Raw genomic sequence first — 19916 nt, 5'->3', positions numbered from 1 at the left:
CTTCCTTAACATGTGTTCTCATAATGTTGTGAGTACTGCTTGCAACAAGTCGCCATTGTGCATTTTGTGTTACTTCAAAATGAACAACGTGATTGATAATCCTGCCGACTGTGAGGTGAGGAGTGTGATTCGATTTTTGAATGCCCGACATTTGAAACCTGCAGAAATTTACCGGCAATTGAAAGAAGTGTATGGTGATACGGTAATGAATGAAAGAAATGTGAGAAAATGGTGCGAAATGTTCAACAATGGGCGAAAAAATGTCCACGATGAAACTTGACCCGGACGCCCAGCACTCATCACAGAAGACCTGAAGACTAAAGTGAACGACAGAATCTTGTAAGACAGGCGCACATCACTCGACGAATTGCATATTGCCTTTCCTGACATTTCTCGTTCTTTGCTTGGTGAAACTGTGTCGCAACATCTCGGCTACCACAAAATCTGTGCACGATGGGTTCCACGGCAACTGAGTGACCAACACAAAACTCAGAGAATGGCCTCAGCATTGACATTCTTGATGCGATATCACACAGATGGAGACGCCTTTCTTGATCAAACTGTGACTGGTGATGAGACTTGGGTGTCTCACAACACCATAGAGAGCAAGCACCAATCACGTCAGTGGCATCATCCCTCATCATTCAAGAAACCGAGAAAATTCAAACAGACTCTCTCAACACAAAAAGTCATGGCTACTGTCTTTTGGGATCGCAAAGGTGTTCTTTTGCTGGATTTCATGCCAAAAGGCATTACGATCAATGAAAATCGTTATTGTGAGACTTTACGAAAACTACGGCGAGCCATCCAAAACAAGAGGCGAGGAATGCTTTCGAGAGGAGTTGTGCTTCTTCACGACAACGCCCGCCCGCCCGCCCGCACACTGCTGCTTCAACTCGAGAATTGCTGGATCAATTCGGTTGGGAAATCTTTGATCATCCGCCCTATAGTCCAGACCTTGCTCCTAGCGATTTTCACCTTTTCACTAAACTGAAAGACTTTCTGGGTGGTACGCGTTTTGGAAGTGATGAAGAGTTGAAGAAGACATTGAACACCTGGCTTAATGAACTGGCGGCAGAGGAGTATAACACGGGAATTCTAAAGCTAGTGAACAGATACGACAAATGTTTAAATGTAGGTGGTGATTATGTAGAGAAGTAAAGGAAGCTTCAGTTATGTAACAGACTTTGTTTTTTCAAATAAATATATATATTTTTTTAATTATTACAACAAACGGTCGTTATTTCCTGGATCCCCCTCGTATGTCATATTTTTTACTGTAGATTCTTATTTCTTCTGATACAGTAGGCCTACATAGCTACTACAGTATTAACACCACTGTTGAGTCTGCAATAAGACCTTGAAGTCAATATTTGGAGCATACCATACTCAGTAATTGTAACAAACATGTTAACATAATTGTTATCAATCTTTAGTAATAGTGAAGTAGTAAGAATGGCATCCAATGCCATACAAGGAAGAACAGGTCTAGAGGTCGTTAAAACTAGATGGGATTCAGAAAATAATACTCACGCATAATGTTGTGGAACAACTGTTCTGAATAATTATGGCTGTCCGAATAGCCACCAATGAGCTGCAGCTCTAGTCGTCCTTCAGGATAACCTAAGGCCAGTTCCTGTACTCTATGAACAATGTTCATCACTCCGTCATCTGTGCCAGCACCGTCTAGGTGTGCTACGGCAACTGCTCCTGAACCTGTAGCAAGAGAATATTTCTATATTTCTCCATTGTTTATTCATTATGCATGCATAAAGCCTTTAAACATGTAAACCAAGATATCTGATTTAAAACAGCTGCAAAAGTAGCATTGGCAACGAAAAAGATAAAGGGGATGATTCGAGCCTGGATTTATACAAGGTGAACTGTAAGTAATATCATTAATTTCAAGGGGGTTATTCTTTGAGATATTTCGGACAAAAACGTTTAATACAATTTTGTTCATTTCTGTTTCCTTTTCGAAAAAATAATTATTTTATATTGAAATTAGCGTATTTTGGGAAAGCTATACAAATCAATTTGTAGCTATTTACGAAATACAATACGGTACATTTTAATTCCACACTTTATTTTTAAAGAGAGAATTTTAGTATGTCCGCGGGTTACCCAGGGAGTCTCATTATGTATGTATATATTTATTTACACTACAGTTGGGTATACACCCGGTGGCAGTGATATATAATATACAATAATTACAATTACATGAAATAAAATAAAATAAACCTAAATGAAATAAAATAAAATAAACGTAAATCTATAAATAGTAGATGCAATAAACCTAGGACTATAATTAAAAACTATTCCATAATAACGCCTGATAAGCAAAAGTAAATCTAACTTATAAGTACTTCTATTCCACCCAACTATTACGAATTTAAATAATTACATATTACATACCAACCTAATTACATATCATCTTAATTAATTACATATCACCTTAATTTACTTACATATCAACTAAATTACATATAATCTTAATTAGTTACATATCAACTTAATTATTTGACATATCAACTTAATTAATTATATATCAATTCAATTAAGTACATGACACAACAAGTTATATAGAAGGTGGGGCATGGGAACCAAGTGTTTTTGGAATGGCTTATACTCGGTCATTATGAAAGGGAGAGATGTGCGGCATGTGTCATTCCATTCCGTGGCTCATAGCATTTCACCTGCAGTCGGCATCATGGAGCAGTGGACGCATGTTTGTGTATGATTGTTTTGTTAGAAATGGTGAGTCTGTGACCGCGATACAGCGTGAGTTTTGCTAAAGATTCAATATTTATCGCAATGATTCTGTTCCCGTACGTGACACAATCTTATGCTGGGTTAACAATCTTTGAACAAAAGGCGCAATACTGAAGAATAAACCGCCTAGCCTCCAACACTGAGTACGTACTCCAGGAAATATTGAAAGACTCAGACAAGCAATACTGCACAGCCTAGGCCGCTCTGCTCGAAGACATTCAGCTGCACTTGGAATCAGCAATCGTACGGTAAGACGGATTTTGCATGACGATTTACATTTACACCCATACAAGATGAGTGGTTGTGCAGAAATTCAATGCAAGAGATTACCCCCAACAATGAATTTCGCACAAGAAATGCTTGCACTCCACGGGCAGTATGAAAACATGAGTGATGAAGCCCATTTCCACCTGAATGGAGCCGTTAACAGATAAAATTTTCGGTATTTTGCTGCTGAAAATCCGCGTCATTTATACGAAAAACCTCAGCATTGTACTAAAGTAACAGTTTGGTGCGTGGTGGGACAGTTTGGCGTCATCGGTCCCTATTTTTTTTCAAGAAAATGGGGTTATAGTTACTGTAAACTCTGTGCGTTACAATGAGATAATTAAAACCTTTTTCATTCCTGAGTTACAAAGAAGATGTACTGATCGTCAACGTTTGTGGTTTCAGCAAGATGGGGCCACGGCGCATACTTCCAGAGCCTCAATGGCAGTTATTTGTCCTGTTTCTCATTTCGAGATTTGGTCATGTTTCATGGCCCTGTCGGTCCCCTGACCTGTCCACATGTGATTTTTTTCTATGAGAGTACCTAAAGGCACGTGTTTACGAGGATAAGCCCCGAATATTAGATTAAATGAGGGACGCGATACGTAAACACATCACCCAAATCAACAGAGATCTCCTGGAAAGAGTAGCGCCTTCAACAATGCGTCAACACAGACAGACATCACATGCCAGATGTAATTTTCCGCTCATAACTGAAATGGTATGTTCTCACAAATGTTGTTCTACCAATAAATTGTGTTGAAAACAAAAATTAACTATTTTATGATTATTTTAAAAACACTTGGTTTCTATGCCGCACCCTATATAATCCAGTGGAAAAATATTCGTAGAAGAATGTGACTACAGTATTTCGCAACTAACGTTCGAATCCTTCTTAGTGTATGCTCTTTAGTGCTCTCGAAGAATTTAATTTCGAAATAGCTTTCACACCTCATAATGCTTTAATACGTACAATATACTTGATATAAAAAGGATTTCTCTAAACTGTAAGCAACGTCTATAAACAACTGACCTTTCGACCTGCGAGAACCCAACATGTCAGTTATGGCTACGTTTACGGTGAAAATTAGTGGGCGTGATAGTGTAAAAGCGTAGTATATATAAGTTACTACTCAGATATAATTTTCTCCGAAATGTAATGTATAATCTCTATGGACGAAGAACAGGCCAAGAAAATCAAATTATGATGACATTCACGATTGATAGTAATATCAAGTCACGGGCCCTGTATACAATAAAATAATTTGCACGACAAAGATCGCTGTGCAAACAATGATTGTGTATGATACGGATCGAGTTGTTGCACAAGAGCTGCTGCTGCTGCTGCTGCTACCATGACTACTATAGTCGCGACGCTGTTATTCCCGGCGTGACTCCTCTTCTTTGCTTACGTCTTAGGAAGTGAAGGCTCTATAAAGTCTAGGTAGGTAGTATCATTCACCATTTTTGTTCGTTCGTTGCCGAGCTACCATACGAGGAATCTATTTGCCACACAGTTAAAAATTATCATGTCGTAGCTCCTATGATAATAAATCAAACGCACTGTAATTCAGCAAATAATTGAGCAGCAAATAACGTCTTCGTGTGCTTTCTGCGAACGCCAACGAAAGAGCCAAAATGGCGGGCGATTATATTAAGTATTTATCGAGCCTTAAGAAATGAATAACGTCTTCCACAGCGAATCACAAGACGCACACGTTTAAATGTAGCCGACCTGCAACGCGATTGGCTGCCGGAAATTAGAGCGACGGGACTATAATACTACTCACCAGTGGCGAAGATAAGGTATAAATACTGGGGAAGCTGAAAAAAATCTGCTTTACATTATATCTTTTTATACAGCAGACGTTTAACGACTTTTCTATCAAACTTTTTTGTGACACATCTCACAAGAAGATGATAACCACCCATTCTCACCCCCAAACAGAATACAAGTAAAAAACAATATAACTTATTTGTCTCAGAGCACCCTGTTAGCCAAGGGTATTTCTTATATCATGACAATCGAAAATTTCTATTTCGTCTTCCTCCATCCGCTATTTTAATATGTAAATGTGGTGTCGATCTCCTATATTTGTAAACACATTTTGTTTCATACGTCCAACTTGAAAACGGTTTCTCTTTTAATTCTACGAATAATGATCTAGATGTTCTCTCAGTATGAGCCATTTTACATAAAATTAATATGTAACACACACGCATGCATTTTTGATTAAACTAACACTCAACATCGTAGCGCATTCAGAGAACACCAATATAGCGCGACGTATTAATGTGACGGAAGGCTAGCTTCGTTTCGTACGGAGATGTAACGAATCGATACCCCCTCAAGCTTGCGAGTCAAGGTCGTAACGTAGCCATGACTTTAGAGGCTTCTGCCATAAGTCTCGCACTGAACTCTCAAAAACTATTCTAAAAAATAATTCATAATTAAAACCATTCAAATAAGTATATAATATTAAAAATAAAACCAAAACAATAAATTCACTGGAGTGACTGGCAACAGTGAACTAATATATGGCAGGATCGGAATGCTCTGCATCGTTATTACGAACGTCTAGGTACAATAACTCAAATTTTTTCACTGATTAACTTTGTAACTTTTTTACTGTGTTAATATGAGGAATTTTACCTAGCTGACTAATTTCGAAGTGATATTTTTCATTTGGACAATGAAGAATATCACTTCGAAACTAGCCAATCAGATAAAATTCCTCATATTAACACAGTAAAGAAGTCACAAAGGTAATCAGTGGTTATATAAGCGTTAAAAGTATATATATATATATATACCCTATATATATATATATATATATATATATATATATATATATATATATATATATATATACACACAGGGACATCACTTTATTTTTACCAACATTTTTAACATTAACTTGGCTATACTCGAAAACACTGTTGCCCCCTTCCATTACAGGAGTTTGATGTTACTAGTGCAATATGTAAACAAATCATTTTACTAGGTATAGGAAGATAGAAAAGTAGTGTATCCATTTATGTTGTAGGGAAATACGATATTACGATTTTCAGTTTGATCATCACTTTTACGGAATTTATCAAAATACAGTGGAGTAGTAACTTTTTTTTTTTAACTCAACTTTTCAGGCGGCTATGTTCGTTATATAATGTCTACTTTATTTAGCATATTAATTATTGATGTTAACATACAATATAGAGAGTGCGTTTAAATTGAGGGGGCTGTAAGTGCACTTCAGTTACTTTTGAGAAAATGGGGTTTAAATATTTAAGCTTTCGTAAAATCGGTGAAATTTTTATTTAAATTTTAATGTGTGATGCGATTAAAATATCCCTTTGCCACTAAAATTTTAGACACTTAAGCTTACACTGGATGCACTTAACTCATGTTATTACAAATGTCACTAGCATTCCTTTGCTTCTAGCCACCTCAATTCAAAAAAAGCTAATCTGAATTTTTAAACAAGTTGCTGAAAATGGTTGCCGTTCATTACAATGCAGGCTTCAATTCTTTACGCATATTATTAATAACATTTTGAAGCACATTCTCTGAAATTGAATTTATCGTTTCTTGAATATAATTGTTTAGTACGATATTATTAATATAGGTTCTTTCTTCTATAGAAAACGCAACCTTATTTCTGAAACACACTATACACTGCAGTGTTTACTTCACTGCTTGAAGACTTCGAATGCAACAGCGGCCGTAAGTTTGTGTGTCTGACGGGAGCAAGGATATTAGTGAAGGGGTAGGGGTGAAGTACATTCAGAAATGCAGGTACAATAAAAATGCAAGTAAAAATAAAATGATGCCCCTGTATATATATATAAATTCGCTCCGGCGCCGGGGATTGAACCCAAGACCCCCAGTTCTACGCACTGGGTGCTCTACCACTAAGCTACGCCGAGGCTCAATCCGTAGCACCGGATCTAACTCCTCAATTTTTTGGGGTAGGCTAAACTTCAAAAGTCTTTTAAGAACATCGCCACATTATCTACCACTTTCTTCATCTAAATTCAGTTTCGATCAGTGATCTTACATATTTTCTCTGACGTGCCCTTATGGAGGTAATCTTACAATGCTAGGTAATTAGGCCAATGGAGATGATAATAAAAAGTATAAGAACTGGTAGAATAATAGGTTTGTTCCAGTACGGTTCAAAATCGATTCTGAACTGCCTGCTCATGCGCAGTGTCTAAAAGTGCGTTCCAATAAGACTTGAACTTATTCTGAACTCCCAGTTTCTTGTTCCAGCGTGCTTTGTAAATCGTTCGGAACAGGTGAAATTTGTTCTCAACTGAGAGCAGGAACTGGGAATTCTTAACTGCTAATGCATGAGCAGGTGACTTAATCTGAGGATGAGGTTAAAATGCTTCGAGACTAGGCAGGTTACAATTAAAGAATAGTCTAGAATTCGATCATGAATGATTTGGAAGGTGATAGTGATATATTTTATGACGAATTAAGTTCGGAAGATGAATATAATTATTGGAATATGAAAAGAAACTCCGAAGGCCGTTAAGGAACAGTTCAACAAAACTTCCAACAGCGTAAACTCCCGAACTAGTTCTGAGAACGTATTCAACTGGCGAATGCATCGAAAGATGTTCGGTATTAGCACAGTCTAGTATATACAGTCACGAAGCTTGAGTTGTTGAGGGTACTAGGAACAATAGACTGTGCAGGTACTATTTCACATTGTCTGTAATGAGGCGACAGTAGCGATCCTAGTGGTTAGCAACTATCTATGGATGTAATTCCCTACGTATTGAGCCTCGTGACTATATACTAGACTGTGGTATTAGGCTAATTCGTAACGTGTTCTGAATTGCTTGCTGGAACAAGTCTTATGTCAGGAGAAATGGGAGTAAACTAAAAATGTCTCCACCAGCACCATCACAAAAATTTCAAGATGTATCTATAGCCGAAAGAAAATTCCATTACTACAGACACCTTGACATTGAGCCTTAAATCGTGAATTCATAGCAAACCTTGCACAAAACCTCAAAGTTACTGAATACAAAGCAAGATAGTATTTCAGCTGTATTTACAAATAAGCTGCAATAAGTTCAATAACCTCCTGGCATTTTATACCATATATTACACATGCTACGATGATAACCTGTGACATCTGACATAATGTCTTGTAATACAAGTAATCTGGATAATCACTAACTTTTTCACATTCCATTCTAAATTACTTTAATGCAATAAAAGGTCCTACGACCATCATTAAAGAAACCAGCTTTGATTTTAGACGGATATAAACATTGATTTTTGACAAACCATGTGTTTTAACTTTCCTTTTTCTTCCGCAGGAAAAACATTAGATGGAAACCCAAAACAGAAGTGACACTGAAAATAAACTGAAATAAATTTATGAGCCAAAATACACCGTATCCCTAAATGAGTTTATCGTGGTTTCAAGTGGTTGGTATGGCTTTAAAAACGAAAGTGAATTTCCTACATGTATTGAAATAAGAACTATGAATGTTTCGTATCATATGTTCGCAGCGTTTGTTTCTCATCGTTGTTGGGTCACATCGTCAGATTTACAAAATGGCATAGATAGTTTAAAAAGACTGGATGAATCTGTAAAGGAAAGAGTTCAGAACGTTCACGTATGCCTAACGAAAGAGTCGAGAACTGAGAGCAGCCACGGACACCCTACCTCACACCAAGTGATTTCTTTCTGTGGAGGCAATGAAGGACCTTGTGTACCTGCCGATCTGCCAAGTTGAGAAGGATTGTTGCTGCTGTTGAGACTATAACTCTAGACTCTGGTGACTATCGGCTGGATGTCTACAGCGTGACAAATGGTGTTCACACTGAACACGTCTTATAAGTTACGGTATGAAAACTTGTAGAGCTGCTGTTTATTCCTATGTAAGGTTTGTTCTTATATATTGCAAGTAGGAATAAAACAACTTTGAAATCTCGATAATCATTTAGGGATACGCTGTATTTTCTGAACTGTTCTTCACGAAAGGGTATTTGGAGGTTTTGGGGAACATGTTTCCTTGTACGAAATTGAGTTTCATCTCAAAGTAAACCCTACCCCATGAATGAAGGGTAGTTGATTATTCATCACTGTCCCCCAGCATCCTCCACTTGCCGAAATTGTCTTAGCTGTGAGATGGTGTCCGCGATTAGCCTCGGGAAGTGAATGTACGTATATCGTATCAGAATAAGAATAATAATAATAATAATAATAATAATAATAATAATAATAATAATAATCCGTGGCACTACAGCCCGTGAAGGACCTAGACCGACCAGCCGGCTGCTGGCCTCACGCCCACATGTCAAAGCGGAGGTGGACGATCATCCAACCAGAATGGAGGTATCGTGTGGTTAGCACGATGATCCTCCCAGCCATTATAGCTGGCATTCGCAACCGGATTTCGCTACCTATCGTAGCTCCCCAAGTGCATCACGATGCTGGGTGGGCACTGGTCCCATACACTGGCCGACATTTCATGAGAAAATTTCTTCCCCCATGAGGACTCGAACCAGCACGCATTTCGTAACGCGAGTCCTAGGCAGGATGCCTTAGACCGCGACGCCACGGCGCGGTATTCCACACATCATAGTATATCGTATCAGACTAGTGTTAGTAATTAATGGAATTATGGAATGCCAGATTAGGAAACGAAGAAGTGTCCCGAAAATGTACAATGAAACATAATTTCTACCAAAAATCTAACATCATTTCATCTAGTCATGAGCGTTGCTGCTGTAGACAATTTTCAGCAGGCCAAAATGTGCATGACGAGGAGCGCAGAGGGAGGCCAACTATCATCATAGACGACCTTGTGGAGCAACGCACCATCTGCTTGCTCATGACGTTAGGCCCATAGACTTGGCACAGCTGACGATACATTTCAATCGGCGCTATGCCCTGTGCATTTAAAAACTTTATCACTGATCGCACTTCAGACGCAGCAGAAACGAAGCTAGTGAGAGGCTGAGAGCACTCGGGAAGTTCCGCTAGCGCATGCGCCATGCTAGGGCATTACTCTATCACGTACACGCAGTGGCTTCGCGCAATATATGGTTTGCTAGCTGTGGGACGAGTGGGAAAGAGCGTATTCCGAATCTCAGCGCTGAGCAATCTGATGGCATCACGGTGTTCCGAATTTCACCGATGGCGTCACTGATGCTCCACCGCTGTCGCACCGGTGCCATCAGCTTGCAGAGGTAGTGACAGTCTCCATCAGCCGCCATCAGTGAATCTGATTGGTTCTTGTATAGGGCGGGAATTAGCAGACGAATGACATCGTGCACTGTTGTGTCATGGCGGTGTGTTCTGCTGTATTGTTTGTAATGAGCACAACGTAAAAACAATGTTAATGGCTTATGAGCGAACATGTCAACGGACCAGTAATTACTACCGGTTCAAGAAATAAATTGTTTATGCTCTCTTTTCTTTGAACAAGATGGCAATACGGAAATTTCGCAAAATTTTGCTAGCGTAGCACAGACAACAATTCATACAGTCGCCATGACAACCATCGATCCTTCCAGCAGTTTTGTTCCTATTTCGCTACAGCGTGATGTCATTGTTGTCCACCGGTCCGGTGAGATTCGGAATACGCTGAAAGTTACTTTATGGACGCGCCTCGTACATACATAAGTGTAAACTAACACCATATAATATAATTATACAATGGCCAAATAATCTTAAAGATACTATTTCCAAAATTAAATCCCTTGAATAAAATCCAGCCAAAAATGGTATACCTATATACATGGTGTGTGGATAAGCTTCAGTTGTTGGATAACAACTGCTCTGAAGATGGCCACAACACAGCGGTCGAAACGTCAGCCAATAACACCAAGACAACGCGGTAGAAGCCCTGAAGCTTATCCACACACCATGTACACCAGCCGCGAAAGCCTACGCGAACAGTATATACATGTTTATTGTAACACTCATTCGGAGCAATATTGGTACAGAAGCACATTTAATCAAAATCCAACACAAATTATTATACGTCAAAAGAGAATAAACCTAAAGAAAATGGATAGCGACTGAAAAAATCTTGTATGTAAAAGTATTTAGTATGTACCGTACATACAAATCTGGAACTCAAAATAAGTTATTTGAATACGTTACTTAAAATTATGAGCTGTGACTTGGAGTGCAAGATGTCACTTCTTGTACCGGTACCTAAAAAGCACTATATCTGCCATGATACATCGTACGTATTTATACCGTTAAACAGAAATATAAATGGTATTTAAAATAAATTGAAATAGTACCAGACTCCATTAAACATCAGCAATGAAGCCCGAAAAAAAAAAAAAAAACTTTAAATTACTAACCTGAGTGACGAAGGACAACAATGATGCATGTTGTGGCATCGTCTGATCCCAGAATATTCACATTTTCTGAAATAAAAAATGCATTATAGATTATGTGTCCCTTATAGATACTGCATTTTGTTTTGTTGCACCAATTAAGAGATACATAAAAGAAATACAGCAATTATCCATGTTCAGAAACTTGCAAGACTCGAACGATTAAATGACTGACATTAAATTAGTGATCAGCTGATCATAATTATGAATCATGGATCTCAAAATACAGGTGATCAGCTTCCCACACTATCAGAAAGTAAAAACTCCACATACAAACAAGTATACAACTATACAGAATGTCCCCTTTATCTTGACTGTACTGTAACTTTGTACGCAAGCACCAAATGAAAAATTGTTTCATACAAAAGGTGTACAATTGGAAGGGGGAAATAATACCGATGAGGAGACAATCTTGTAGAGCCCGGACGAGAAGTTATGGCACCAGCGCGAGGGACGTATTTTAGTTCGTTTGCTTGGACTCGCCCTCACACTAAACTGGAGGGGTGTTGGGTTAGTTGGTTACTAGCATTCTGAGTGTTCAGATCGTTCTGCTACTACTGCTATTGCTAATACTGAAAACATTGTCCTTCTGACCGCCCTCATTATGCCATTGTCTAAGGTGTGAAATCATAGAGTAGTTCATAGTCAAGGACATGAAATAGCTTACAATGTTTGGAAATTCATGTCAGAAGAGGCTTTAAATGGAATACCATTTCCATTGAAAAGCGTGTGTGCAAGAGTACTGGCTGCCACTGGTATTCCAAAGCGAACCTTGGCAAGAATCAAGAAAGAAGGGAAAAATATTGTGGCAGGAACAGCAGATTCTTTCTCCAGTCACAGCCGAAGAAGAAGATTGTTGCAGCTGTACACAGTTTTGATGAGGAAGTCCTAAGAAGACTCATCTATATAATTTCTACGCTACGCATAACCAGAGGCCGACTCTGTAGTCGCTTCTTCCAAGAATGGATATCAGTGTAGCTTATGTGAAGAAAGTAGAGAACAATTACATTGAAAGTGAGCACGTGATGGACAGTATTTTGGAGAACATTTCCAACCATAAACTTAGGGACATCTGATTCCAGCACAGATCAGTCGTCTGATTCGGACGGAGAATAAGAATATAAAGATGGAATAGCGGGCGTAATTTCATTAGGTACCTTCGGACTCTTGAGTAGGAAAGTGATGATACTAAGGTAAGACGAATGTTTTTGGAAAGAGATGAAACGGATATGCCTGCCGCTCTGAGCTTGAGAACCGTAACCCAAACAACCCCCACTCCTCTACCCTGCTGGCCAGCAATTTAAAACTTCGCGCAGGTTGGTGCCATAACATCTCGTCTCAGCTCTAGCGTTATTTATTAATGAAATTGTTTTCTTAAATGTATTCTTAATGTATTTATTATTCAGGATTTCAATTAAGCCCGTCAAGACCTGTCCAAAAATGTATCACAGTGAATCATTCTAATAAACAGAACATTAATAATGTAATATTATTTTATGCCTTGACGGCGTAGTTCCTGTGCATAGCACGAAAAAAAGGAAGTGGTTTGACTTTAAGTTGGTGTAAACAATACGTAGTAGAATACTTCTCAAACCACATAGTTACACTTCCCGCCTGGGATCTGTAAGCATGAGTGACGTCACGCTGTGGTTAGAAGCAGTACCATGGATAAATATATAATATATATATTTTTTTATTAACAGGAACATGTATGGTACATAAGTGTCAGCCTTAAAAGGCTTTTACTTTAACAGAGATGGTTAACGAACTGGACCATTTATATTTTTAATTGAAGTGACCGAAATATATAATAGGATGCGAAACTGTGGTCAGCACCATCTGACGGCGGGGGGCTGAAATAAGATGATCAGTGCCCAACGTTGTAGGTGGTGAACATTAGAACTACGTGTTGGGTACATTACCCATAGTTCTCTATTTATCCGTTCGAGATATTGCTCGAAGAGACAAGATGGCAGACAGAAACTTGCTAGTAAGTGAACATAAAGTGATACTACGTGTGTATAAGCAGTGTATGTTAAACAGTGATGTTTATGGACGTTGTAAAACTAGTGTTGTTGATTGTATCGTAAAGTAAAATTAATATAATAAATTGAACTATCTAAGTAGGTTCTTGCAGACTTTTCCATTGCGCTGTACAATAAATACCCAAAGAATACAATCCCAATTATCTAACCTTTTGCTTTATTTTAATTGGGTAGTGTAAAATAGATGGTCTCTTTTATCTTCCTGTTGGCTCTGGTAAAAATGTTCAGTAGAAGATGCTGTGAGGAATAAAAATGTAAATGTTTTATTTTAAACTATCCGTACCCGTGCGCTCCGCTGCACCTGTTAGAAATAAATATAAAGTAATTACATAATTAAAATAGGACGTTTGATCCAGGGAACAACTTTTACAACAGAGGAAGATAATCTGCTTCGCTCATTACCCAATTTTTTTTGCACTGCATTTATTGCATATATATTTTATGTATTTTAACACGATACAATTGAGCATAGTTAAAATTTGAATTATAAAATAATGGATTGCTAAGCTAACGTACTATTACTGCATACTAAATCAATACACTCTCGTTGTTCGTTAATTCTCTGAGATTAAAATGAGTGTACATAAATATTATTTTAAGAAATACAACAACGAATGTACAAAATAGCCTATCAAATTTTCTGTGCATAAGAAGCTATTTTAATCTTACCTGTCCTCGATTTACTCAGACGTTACTATAATAACATTACAGCATTATGTCCATCTAGAGAAACTACACTTTCCAATGGTGAAATAATAATTAATTATACAAATCGGTTAATTTAGCTTCTGATATTACTTCATACAAACACAGAAACATTCTCTGTAGGCTATGTTTAATAGCTTTCGATTGTTGATGTCCAAGGTCCCTGTTTCGATTGTTGTTGTCCAAGGCCCCTTATAGACGAAGTCATTTGTTCTTAATTCATTGCACCGTCTTAGATGGCGTTATTTTAATTTTAAAACTCATTTATCTCATTAAATATCAGTCCTATCAAAATTTTGTAAAGAATAAAGCTTAACGGAAATCATTTTTAAAGAAACTTTTTTATGTAACATTTTTCACAAAAATCAATATTAAGCGAGATATTTCGATTTATTTAATTCAGGCCCCCTTATAACCCCCCTTTTAAATCAAGTATTTTGAATGCCATATAGCCTAAAATCTAAGTTACAACGAACTCAATTTATATTCCAATTTCCATATAAATCGGTTCAGCCATTATCGCGTGAAAAGGTAACAAACTTACAGACAGACATACAAACAAAAATTTCAAAAATGCGATTTTCGGTTTCAGGGTGGTTAATTATATATGTTAGGACCAATTATTTTTGGAAAATCGAGAATTACCAGAAAAATTTCGGCTACAGATTTATTATTAGTATAGATGGGGTTAGGTGGGAATACCTTCTGCACAGTTTAACATTTTCGTCACCAGGTGCGCTGCTAAATGCATGGAGTAATTAGTTACTCTTTTCGCTACCTGGTGCGCTGCTAGATGTAATAACGCCCCTCCTCCCAACAGGTGGCAGCAAGATCAATTTCTACAACAGCGCCTCTAGTATGTGTTAAAGGAAAATCAGTAAGTTTCGCATCCTATTATATATTTATCCATGGCAGTACTATAGCTCGCGCATGCGCACTCTCTGTTTTACAGACGAAGCTAACGGCCGCTATGCTTTCAGATTCCAGGCGACTAGTGTACTTGCTTGTTAACATGCTCTAAGGCCCGGTTTCTTCAATATTTGTTAAATTATAACAGTGTGTTATTCCATTTTAACTGTCAACTTAAGAGTTGAAGCATTTCTTCAACTACTGTTAGTACTAACAGGCTGTTAAAACCTATGTTAATTTAACTGCCCAATTTCATGCAGTTAAATCATTTAACTCTCTGTTAGCATAGAAGTATCCAATATGGCTGGTGCGTTAGATGCTGAACTTTTATATCTGGATTACTTAGAAAATGATATCCATGAATACATAAACAGAGGGGATGATTTCTGTGATTTGACAGACCTGAAGTTCATACAAAGGTATAGGCTATTTACTGCCAAGCCTCACTTTTCGCTTTCAACTTAGATCCGTTTGTTTGTTTATTCTCATTAATTCGTTTATACTGCGAAATAATTTCCAGCAGAAGGTTTCTTTCGAACGAAGAGAAATTAGTCCCACGATTTCTTTTTGTTCCAGTGTTTTCCATTTCATAACAGCAATACCAATACACCGTTCCACGCTAATTATTGTGATACAGACGAGGAAAGAAGCAGAAATCAAACCTGAGAGAATAGAAAGACTTCTATCCTCTCTGAGTCAAACAACGGAAACAAGCGAGAATCGCAATTGTCAGAGTTCAGAAAACAGAAGTGAGCCTATACTTGGTTATAGGTTATGGTTAAACTCTAGAATCTCTGGTCCTAACAGAGAGTTAACAAACAGAATGTTAAAATGTGAAATGTAAAGTTGAAGAAACGCAATATTTTTAACAGCAATTCATACTTTTAACTTACAGTTAATTAACGCTATGTTAGGTGCATTTTAACAAAGGTTGAAGAAACCGGGCCTAAGTATGTTTTATTGTTGACGTTAATATCAGTTAACTTACTGTCATGAGGTATCGTGACTGCCAATTCTCTTTGCTGCACATACAGCAGACCAACAGGACCGACCACCTTGGTGGGGATGGAAACGAGTTGGGACGCCGAGTCCTTGTAGACCGGATGGTTATGGAACAAGGTCCGCGTGTCTGGCGGCGCCTCCTCCTGCAGCACGCCGCTTAGCACTAAAACCATTCTACCTGCAATATCACAGTTACATCACAGTCTAGTATATACAGTCACGAAGCTCAATACCTAGGGAATATGCATCCATAGATAGTTGCTAACCACTAGGATCGCTACTATCGCCTCATCACAGATAATGCGAAATAGTATCGGCACAGTCTATTGTTCCTAGTACCCTCAACAACTCAAGCTTCGTGACTATATACTGGGTGTTCATTTCAAAGTGTGTCATGACGTCACTGTTGATGAGCCAGCGATTTAAAGCGAGTTTTAGCTTTTGTGTCAGAGAAGTTGCCTATTAATCAAGGCGTTCAATCTGAACTTGAGAACGTGTACGGTATAACTTGAACGTCGTAGCAACAGATGGCGGTCTGTACGGTCTGTGTGCTACCATAACCTCTTTCGAACTGTGTTTTGCGCGGCCAAGTCGTACGCAGGGTATTTGTTATCATCGGTTGCGTACGGCAACATTCCACAATACAAATCAAATGCTCCGTGTCCATGTTGACCGTCGAAGTTAATGTCAACAAATACGTAAGTAATCGTCTTAATCCTCTCCCCATATCCCGACAGTAAGAAAAAACTCACCTCAGTACATATTTCGAAACAGTTCACATTCCTGCCACTACCAGCGTTACCGTACGTATCGGTAAGTACTCTTCAGAATGAACGCCGTACTTGCTAGGCAACTTCTCTGGCAGATAAGTAATACACCTCTGCGGAAGTGTAGGAAGATTGAATTTTCTAGGCTCATCGACTAGCCACGTGACGGCATACAGCGAGCCATGACACACTTTGAACTGAACACCCAGTACTAGACTGTGGTTACATCTTATAATTTAATAATTTATTTATTTAATCTGACAGGATTAAGACCATAAGGCCTTCTCTTCCATCCTACCAGATAGCACATATAAATACAAAAAAGAAATACAAACACTGATGAAAATAATACAAATTAAGTTAAAGCCCTATAGAGCTCTCATCGAGCTAATACAAGAAAAAAGAAAGAAAACAGAGTTAGCAATGATGATATTGATAACTGACAATAATAATAATAATAATAATAATAATAATAATAATAATAATAATAATAATAGTAATAATAATAATAATAAATACATTACATATTAATTTTCAATTTTACAACAGCATAGTTACAATATTTACTATATGTCATGGGTTAAGGTGAAGTTGCGCAACCTGACGTGTGTTCAACAAGCAATTCCACGAACTAGAATGTGATTTTTTAATTTAAATTTGAATTTTGATATTGTCCGACAGTCTCTGACATGGTCAGGGAGAGAATTCCAGAGGCGTGGAATAGATATGCTGAAAGATGATGCGTAGAAGGATGTTCTGTGCAGAGGAATAGAGAGAAGGTACATGTTCCGGGTTCGAGTTAGTGAAAGGTAAACAAAACGAGATGCTAGGTAAGAGGGTGTGGAGGTGTGGATGATTTTAAATAGTAATAAGAGAGAGTTGAAGAATCTTCTTTCTTTAAGTGGACTCCAAGACAACAATTTTAGTGTCGGTGTTACATGATCGAATTTTATAATGTTACAAACGAAACGCACGCAGATATTGTGAACACGCTGTAGTCTATGGGCAAGATCAGTATTTAGATTCGTGAATAGAGAATCGCAATAATGGATCAGGTTCTTTTAAAGGCTGAGAGGTAAAACGTTGGTTAAGTGTTTGAGGGAATGAATTATGGAAAAAGTTTTCTTACATATGTAGGTCACTTGACTTTGAAAATTTAAATTGGAATCTAAATATACCCCTAAATTTTTTACTGTCTTACTATATCTAATTGTAGTATTATTTATTTTTGTATTTGATACATCTATTTTGTTTAATGCATTACATTTCAACTCTTTATGCTGAAAATAACTGTATCAAACATATGACACAACGAGTGGCGCATAGTACAGTACAATTTTGAAAATGGTGGCCGTTCATTTCGATACAGGCTTCAGTTCTTATGTGCATATTATCACAGTATAGACTATTGTACCTAATTACCAGTTTCGTCCTTCGAACTAGTAACTCATGTTGAAACAATTCTATACCTACTCTATAAAAGAGTACCTTACGTACTGTAAATTCAATCTTCACTTCTGCCCGATCCGAAAAGATAAAATTACTCAGACATGCTATCTAGTGTTCGTCGAAGTGGTTTTGTAGCAGGGTCGTAGAAAGGACGGAAATCACGTGACAGTTAATTACTTAGCGAGGCCCTTTTATTTAAGTTATTTTAAACAATAATTGTATAATATTACGTAGACGTCCAATTCCTAACAGAAACTAATGTTTTCAGAAAAGAGCTAAGACAGCCCAGTCACTAGCCTTTACATAGGGGCGAGCAGAAGCGGGTGAGAGAAACCGGGATGTGACGTAGGCAAACGGACGACAGTACCTGTGCGATAATATCATTGAATATTGAAGGCTCTTTCGTCATTGGAAAACGCGAACATATTTCTGGAACGTACTATACTCATAAACTCAGTACTGTCTACTAAGGCGATTTTCACTGCACACGTGGCCTTGGTTGCGTGAAGAGCGGTTGGAAGTTTACTAGTAGAAGGGGTGGGAGTGAAGTACAGTAAAAAAACTCAGGTACAATAAAAATTGAAGTAAAAATAAAATGATGTCCCTGTACTAATCATTATATTCCATCTGGTCTTTTAATATGACGCATATGAGCATTTGACCAAATTTCAGAGACATATGACAACATATGAACGGATCAGACATGTGTACAGTATAATAAAACTTTGACTTCAACAGTTACGGGACTTTTAAAGAGAGGATACAACAACATGAAAAGTTGAAAAGCTCTGTCTCTGATCAAAATTAGGCTATTACGTTGTCTGTAAATCAATCTTCGAACAAAGTGAACGCCAATATATTTTACAGCCGAATTAGAAGGTATGGTTTGTTGCTGAACTGTGAATTCTTCTTGTAAACGTAGAAATCTTTTTGTGAGAACCGTCTGTGATTTGGTTTAATTAATTTTTATATTCTCCATTTCGTAGACCATTGTGTGAGCAAATTACGATCTACTTCTAGACGCATCGAGTAGTTAGTTATTCCAACGCAAAACAGGTGGCAGCAAGATCAATTTCTACATCAGCGCCTCTTGCGTTTGAATCGGGAAAGTCTTTAACTTTCGCATCCTACTAAACGACATTTCATACAAGTTGAGAGGATGCGAAGGCATTTCTTTCCCCTTCTGCTTGCCTTGAGTCCGTCAGTAACAGACCGGTAGCTGTTACCTCTTATACCTGCACCCCCCAAGCTGTACACACTAGCAAATAAAATATTAAATAAAGCACATAAGTGAACATAAAATACAGGGTTACAGATATTTGACAGTTACATGTTAGAGTATATTTTTGTGTAGTTCTTACAATATTTTCAACTAATAATTAATTACATTTTAGGAATGTCAGTTTGAATTATGAAGTCAAGGGGAGCGATTCAGTGCAGATTGTCTCATTGTGTATGCTTAGAGTAGCAACTAGCGGCGGAGAAAACATTTATCTTTTGTTGTCGGTAGCTTTTTAATGTGCCAGTTGATATAAACAGCAATGAAATTCAATATAAACGCTTAGTATGGACTTTCGAAATATATTGTACCGATAAACACTTTCAGAAATAAAATTT

At 37.7% G+C, this 19916-nt stretch overlaps 1 protein-coding gene across 9 annotated transcripts in view; it reads right to left on the bottom strand.

The window, feature by feature from the left end:
- The window catches only part of Ntan1 (N-terminal amidohydrolase 1), a 624645-nt gene that overhangs the window by 29839 nt on the left and 574890 nt on the right, over nucleotides 1-19916 (bottom strand). For all 9 annotated transcript variants that reach the window (XM_069846121.1, XM_069846125.1, XM_069846123.1 and 6 more), the window contains 3 exons: nucleotides 16070-16261; nucleotides 11387-11452; nucleotides 1534-1716 (listed from right to left, as the gene is read on the bottom strand). In XM_069846121.1, the coding sequence (XP_069702222.1) occupies nucleotides 1534-1716; nucleotides 11387-11452; nucleotides 16070-16256 (436 nt within the window). In that variant the 5' untranslated portion in view covers nucleotides 16257-16261. The remainder of the gene's footprint in view (nucleotides 1-1533; nucleotides 1717-11386; nucleotides 11453-16069; nucleotides 16262-19916) is intronic.

Source organism: Periplaneta americana, chromosome 14, assembly GCF_040183065.1.
Source record: "Periplaneta americana isolate PAMFEO1 chromosome 14, P.americana_PAMFEO1_priV1, whole genome shotgun sequence".
In the NCBI taxonomy this organism is placed as follows: Eukaryota; Metazoa; Arthropoda; class Insecta; order Blattodea; family Blattidae; genus Periplaneta; species Periplaneta americana.
This window is presented reverse-complemented; position numbering and strand designations above follow the sequence as displayed.